Source organism: Halyomorpha halys, unplaced genomic scaffold (assembly GCF_000696795.3).
Source record: "Halyomorpha halys isolate HHAL.00 unplaced genomic scaffold, Hhal_1.1 Scaffold80.1, whole genome shotgun sequence".
Classification (NCBI taxonomy): Eukaryota; Metazoa; Arthropoda; class Insecta; order Hemiptera; family Pentatomidae; genus Halyomorpha; species Halyomorpha halys.
Genome location: NW_027110435.1, coordinates 1,000,092 through 1,007,719, shown reverse-complemented (window position 1 = coordinate 1,007,719; position 7,628 = coordinate 1,000,092). Strand labels below are relative to the sequence as shown.

Sequence of the window (7,628 nt, the reverse complement as noted above, 5' to 3'; positions counted from 1 at the left end):
AAATCATAACAATATAAATAAAAATTGTGGTAATTTGAAGTTGATAACAGATATGTTAGTAATTTTATATATTGTAAGACTGTTTTTCGGCAATAATAAGGGGTGACCTAAAATAGTTTCAGGATACCATGGAATTTATTTTCTCCATATCTACAAAAAATAAATAATAATATACTAGAATAATGTATAGAATTACAAGAGGATGGCAACTGACGGAGCTACAAATTGTCAGTAGCCTCTCGGTAGTATAAAAGCATGTATAAATCAACCATGCTTAGTTTCATCCCTTTATAAATTAATTGTATCAAAATTAGACAGTCATTATATTAGCTCAGTTTTACTTAATTAACTAAATCTATGATTTGCCCATGAGAGCATAAGTCCAAAAATCAAATATCAGTAGCTTCTTCTTTAACTACTTCTTCACTCTTTGACTTTCCTATAAATAGTAAAAAATAAATGATAAAACATAAAACAACTATTCCATGATTATAGCTCATCATAATCAAAATAAGTAACATTTCACTAAAGAAAATAAATTACTGTTAATTTTACTTAGGGAATAATTAAAGTTACCTGTTTTTTTTTTCATTACACCAACTCTGTTGTATGGAACATAGCCTTTACCACTAGCTTTAGATGCACAAAGCCAACTCTTTTTCAGTTCAGACCTATTTAAAAAAGTTTTGTAAGTACAATTCTTATAGTGTTATTTCACCTCACTTTCCCTGGAGATCATACATCATCACCTGCATGGGAATTAGCTCTGAGATTATTCATTGTTTTATTTGTTTTAGTATGTGGACCTGTCAATTTGTGTTAACGTATTTATTCCCTTACCTTATTTTTTCATTAAATTATTTTATTAAATTAAATTATTTATTATTTTTATTTATTTTTTAAAACTTATTTATCCAGTCAAGTATTTCTTTTAACCAACATTTTATTATATTTTCTTCTAAATCTATATATTAGTACTACTATGTTTTAGTAAAATGTATTTATTTGTTTGATTTTCCGTAAACTGATCTACTGCTGTGACTATTATTTCTCTGGTTTGATCTCACATTGCTGTCTAATAATGAATTTGTTTGACGGATCACTGGAGAGTATCTGAGCGGGTGTATTGGGGAGAGTGAATTTGTCGATCAATTGAAATAAAAATTGTGAAATGGTGAAAAGGAAGGAACACGAAGGGGAAAGGAAAAAGGAATAAATTGAAATATTTGAAATAAATCTTAGTATGCAGACTGGAATTGATTGTAAAAGCAAACTGTGGGGCTAAAAAAACTGGTTTCTTTCTTTTTTATTATATCATGTGAATTTATGTAATTTATATATGTCTGATCACGGATTGATTAGAATGCTGTGTAATGCACCAACCCCATGTGTTTGGGCAGCATGGATGAATAAAGCATTTCTCTCTCTCACATCATCCATGATAATCAAAATACAACAACAAATTATTTAAATCTGGCATTGCTTATCAATAAAACTATACATTGAAGAAAAACTTTTCATGACTATTGATAGATTTAAGGAGTGGGGTATCTAAGTGGGTAAAGCAGTGAATTCATAACTCCCCCAGGTTTGAGCCCAGCTGTGGTTGATAATTTATTTATTCTGTTACATCAGCTGCAGATTGACTATGAGGTTGAGAGGCCATGGGGCAAACTCCTCCTCGATAAAATAAGTATTCTAAATAGGGATAGGGGATAAACCTAACAGTTGAGCATGAGTACTGATCAAACCATCACCTTGAATAATCATTGGTAAAGAAACAGTAAAGCTTTACCAAATACTGGATTCAAAACCCTTCATAGTTGAGTTGAAGTGGTAAAGGTTTTTTTATAAACAGGTGTAAAGAAGGAATTACTAGGTGAGGTACTTGACAAGATTTAAATGTTTTACTTCTAATAAGAAATGCTCAATGCTACACAATTCATGCAAATTTAACTTCAAAAAATCACAAGTACATTGGTGAAGATAGTAGATCTACAAAAATCAAAAAGTTAATCTTTTAAGTAGAGAACTCTATGCAGCTGAAGGATATACACTTCACAACAGTGAAATTTAAAAATAATTTTAATTTCAAATTAATATTAAGTGTTAAAGATGGGTTTCATTGGGAAAGTGTATTATTTGTTTTATTATCCAACAAACAATGAATAAATTAGCTGCAATTAATAGCTAGGCCTAATTATGTACATATGATTGACACATCAAATGAATTATGGTGTTCATAGATTTTTTAAGTTCTTTATTATAAATTAGCATGTATACTAATTGTGTTTGTTTGTCATTTATTTCCTAATAATATTTTAGAATATTGGGAGTGTCAAAATACATAGTTTGTCGCCATAGACAAAGTATATATAATTAGGCTTCAAACCCGGATTATTCACCAAAAAATGTATAATTTAATTTCATAACTATATACATATAAGGTTTTGGTCGACAACCTGGGCCCAACAACAGATGAAATGTGATTATGTAAGCCAACAAACATTTTGTAAGCACAATATCGGCACCATACCCAATGACACAATGTACTATTGTTTCCTCCCATATCTTTTATCTGTTTTCATTTATATTTTAAAACCCCCTTATCTTACTTTTCATCCGGTTATTTTATTTTTATATATTTAATCTGCACTTGATATTCATTTTTTACTTACATTCACTACTTTATATTAATGTTTCTAGTGTATAATTTACAAACTTTTGTACCTCTATTTGTCTTGTATATTTTATTTTATTTACCATATTGTATATATATATTCATAGAACCACCTTTCTAGACCACGTGAATATCACTACCTTTCCCTTCTCATTTTTGCTTTTCTTCTTTCCCAGTACCTTCTCATCATTTCTACGTGCCTTTGCTTCCTTTCTTCTGACCACACGGGTACTGTGTCTGTTTTTCTTTATTTGTTGCAAGAACATTGATTTCTTTCAATTTTTTCCTATACTGTTTGCTATCCAGGCAGTCTTCGTTTGTTATTTTAAATTTTTTCGTTTCATCTCTTATTTGCTTCACATGTCCTCCTAAGCTCTTGTATTCACGGATTCTGTCAAAGAGTTTCTTGTTCAGTCTCCTTTGATCCATTCTCATCATGTGCCCATAGAATCTCAGTCTTCTGATTCTTATTTCAGTTTGCAGGTCATTTATCTCCCTTATTATCTCCCTCTCATTATCTGCCTTCTCGTAGGAGACTTGTTGGCCTGCTTTTTCCACTTTTTTTAAGAGTATTTATTTGACTAATTGCATCTTCCTCTGTTTCCACCAGGTGGGCTAAATCATATGCAAAGGCTAGGCAGCTCACCTTTATGTGGTTTTTCTTGGTCCATAATACGACCCCTGCATTATTTATTTTCCAGAACCCACTCATGATTTTATTGAGTACTATGTTTAATAGTATTGGTGACAGGCTGTCTCCCTGTCTTAGTCCTGTTTTTACCTGGAAGGAATTTGCTGATTAGTTTCAGGAACTTTACTTAAGATTTTGTGTTCAATAGTGTTAATTTCATCAGGTTTATTATTTTCTGGTCTACTCCATATTCATATATAAGAGGCTTAGTTGTTTTTAAATGCTGCTATTATTTCGTCTATCTCCTCCTCATCTGGGGGAGGTGGGTCTGATTCCATGTTTTGTGGTGTGGTTTCCTTTGTTACTATGTTTTCTTCTGGTTCTTCGCAATTGAGAAGACTTTCAACATAGTCTGCCAGAATTTCGCAGTTTTCCTTGTTGTTTAGTGCCTGGTTTCCCGTCTTTTCTTTTGAATACTAGTTCTGGGGTGTATATACTCCAACCTTGTCCTTAAAGGTTTTGTAGAAGAGCCTGGCGTTATTCTTCCTCCATTTCTTTCTCTTTTGTATCCCTCCATATTTTCTGCGGTTTTGTTCTGGTTCCAAGCTTCCAGTCTTATTATTACATTTTCGAATTCTTCATTCCACTATGCTCTTTTCCTGTGGAGGCTCTGTAGTGCTAGTTCTTCAACAAGTCCTGTTAGATTTTTCGTTTCTTCATCTCAGGCTTTCAAGTTCTTTTTAATTTTTCCTTGAATTCCTGTCCTTTTTGTCTTACCTATATTTCTTGGTCCACCCTGCCCATTCTTTTCTTCTCAGTTCTTAGGGTCTTCTTTGTTGGTATAAAGTTCATTAATCATAATTTGTGGTGGGAAATGGTCTAACGTTACATTTATTGCCCTTCTTACTTGGACGTTTTGTATTTCCTTGTAGTTTCTCCTAGAAATAGCCACATGATCTAACTGGTATTCCCCCATATTACGAGTGCTGTCCAGAAAGTAACAGATGTTTTGGCCTATCGTGGCGATGAGGGGGGGAGGGGGGTAGAGCCATCATGGTGTCCGAACGTTTCTACATTCAGTACGCATCCAGCTGATGTAGTATGAGGACTGTGCGCTCCTCACTTTGCTCTCTGTGAGTTGTTAAAATGTGCCCTGCAATAGAAAATCCTGCCACTTGTGAACTGTAGTCTGTGATTCAGTTTTTGTTGGCTCGAAACAACAGACCAATTGAAATTTATCGTCAGCTTTGTGATGTTTACAGGCAGGAGTTAATAAGTGAAAGCCAAGTGAGGCAATGGTGCATTGATTTTGAAAATGGCCGTACCACTATTTATGACGAGGACCACAAGTGGTAGGCCTCAAATTTGATGGAGTTTGGTACATCAAATGGTGGTGGAGAAGCTTGGTTCCACGAATTTTGTGCTCAGTGGGTTCCGAAAATCCTAATGGAAGACCATAAGAAACAGAAACTGGCTGCAGCACTGATCTTTCTCCAAGAATACAGCACAAATGGTAATGCAGTTCTGAAGAATAATATTCAGATATTGGTTTCGGTGGTAGTCAAAAAGGAAATTTATTTATTCCATCTGGTAATTTACCTGTTCTACCCAGACCAAGTTATCCTTCATGATCTGTATAGTCAAATAATTAGCTTCTAATTTACTTCTTTTTTTTTTTTAATACATGAATTTATATAAGGCACAAAAAAAATTATGGAAAAAACATTATGCATACAAATATTTTTTCACTCTCATTGTATTTAATCAAATAATTATTTGAAAAAATATAATTATTTATATTTAAAAATTATATAATATTCATTATTTTTTCTAGAGATAGGCAAATCTCAAATTAAAAAATAGGTAAAACTGGTACTATGAAGATTTTTTTTTTTTAAATGTAAACCTCAACTTAAAAATATGTAATATAACAAGGAGTAGACAAAAATTTACACTAAACCAATGAAGTATTTTTACCTTTTTGTAGTCATTTTATCTCCTTTAGCAAATGAAAGTTCTCCATGATGTTCTGCTTCGAAATCATAAACCCCAACAATTTCTACTTCTTCATCTAGAATTATTGAAGATAGTTATAGAATATATTAATTACATATTGAGTCAAATACATCTACAAGAACATTAACTCTCCTAACAATAAGTGAATAGGGGTATTCATGATCTTTAGTTTAACCTGTTAAAGCGTGTTAAATGGAAAAATATTGCCTTCTTTTGGCATGTTAAAACGATATAACACATAACATGGTTGAGAGTCTGTTACTAGGTCTGCTAAATGGAGAATGACGTCACGCAACAGGCCAGCTGAGCTCAACACCTTTTTTTTTTTGTATTAACTTACTTGCTCGCGGTTTGTGTTTTAATTGTGTTAGTATTGTTTTGGATGTTTTTAAAACTAATAAAGCAATGGATGACAATAATAATAATAATGTAATGACAGTAGTTAATTAGCTCATCTTGATTCTCTTTCTCACAAATTAGAAGGTGAACTAGGTACTCAGTGGCCAAACTTTCACACAACTTCCACTTTTCACTCAATTTAGGCAGGTTGTAATAAATTACTTAAATCAAATTTTATAAGTAAACAATAACATGAAGTTTAGCGAGGAAAGGTTATAAAACAAGGAGTTCAGAAATCCGCTAGGAGCGCTTATGGATTGAACATTTCACACGACTTTAAATAGGATTGCTCACAACCCTATACTTTTTGAAATGAAATGAAAAATAGTTTATTATTCTGGGACTAGGTCCCTTTAGAACAATTATAAAGGCAATTTTAATTTTATAATAACATTTATTGGTCATAAATACTTATAACATTTGACATGGTAAATCATTTTACATTTAACATATCATGAATACCCCTAATGAAGGCATTCCTTAAGATGAATTTAGACAGTGAGTTTTCCTGATAATCCCAGTGATAATCCCCATAACAGTGATAATCCCTCTTAAATCACACCTAAAACAATCCAAAAATGTGATTCCTGAGTCAATCTGAATCAAGGAGGGGTGGTCAGTGATTGTGTGGCAGTTAAGAAGAGAGTAACTCTGTTGACACTAATTTCTGACCATGTTAAACAATAGCAATTATAATTATGTACACACATATCAAAGAAATCAAAAAGTGAGGAAAACACCACTTGTGGGTCAGGAAAATTTTTTGTGAACCATTTCAATATCAATAACTTGGCAGTCCATATATTGAAAAATTAATTTAAAAAATTACAAGAATGAAGATGGAAGATTTGGAGACAACAAAAACTGGTTGGTTTGAAAATTTGTAATGTTCCCAGAAGTATTCCTGAACATTTAAGTAACCATATTGTTTTGAACACCACAAGTGTGGTGAACATAAAACAAAACAGAACTGAAGAAAATGTTAAATGAGCTTACTTCACCAAGAGAATTGTTTAAGTGTATGTTGCTGATATTGGTTTTTAGGATATGGGTCAAAGAGGAAATTTTATGGTTGAGGTGGTGAATTTTTTTAATAATTTCATGGCTTTTTAAGTTAAGGAGGGATTTTTGGGCTTAATTCTGCCAATTTTAATTTTTGTTGCAAAACATTTAATGCTTTAAAATAAAAGTTTTGTCAGCATTTAACAAAATTTCCCATATTACACACAAATAGGCTTGTATGCCAATATGTTTTTATTTTAATTTAATTTAGTTATTTTTCCCCTAGTAGAATACTAGAAAAAGTTCACAATATTTTTCCAGAAGTAAACCAGCAGTCACAAATGGTAAAAATATATAGCAAAAATTACCATAACAAATAGAGAAATATAAGAATATTATGGATTACGAACTTCCCCCAGAGCCTGAAGTTACAAGTTGTGGAAATTGGTTGAAATATGCTCTATTTTATCGCAGAAAGTTATAATAAATTCAAAATTCTTGAAAATGAATGGATAAAGATAAAGAGTAAATAAAAAAATTGAAAACATACATAAATTTGGTATTATTAATGTCTAATTTTCTTTAAAATAAAATCACATTTGTAAAATCCGCAGTAGACACTAACTCAATGAGAAAGCTGAAAATGATTACTGAGTTTAAAAAGTTAAACTCTGTTGTAGAAAAAAATACAGGTAATATTCTTCTAAAAAAAAATAAAATGACAATGGATGCTTGCTATAAAATAAGTCCTATAACTTAGTTTAGCGTAAACGTTTATTTTCAAAATTAAAATACACATTATGTGATAGGCAACACATTTTATCTTAACAAAATTTTGAAATGTACACTATTGTGAATTTTAATTCAATACAAAAATAGAGTTTTGTATCTATCTATCTA

The 7,628-nt window shown here is 31.5% G+C and overlaps 1 protein-coding gene across 1 annotated transcript in view; it reads right to left on the bottom strand.

The window, feature by feature from the left end:
• Positions 1-7,628, bottom strand: part of LOC106692964 (peroxisomal membrane protein PEX13) — a 26,917-nt gene continuing 19,289 nt past the window's right edge. The window contains exons 6-8 of the mRNA XM_014439259.2: positions 5,289-5,382; positions 577-671; positions 1-439 (exon numbers count right to left, since the gene is read on the bottom strand). Coding sequence (XP_014294745.1) covers positions 390-439; positions 577-671; positions 5,289-5,382 — 239 coding nt within the window. The 3' untranslated portion in view covers positions 1-389. The remainder of the gene's footprint in view (positions 440-576; positions 672-5,288; positions 5,383-7,628) is intronic.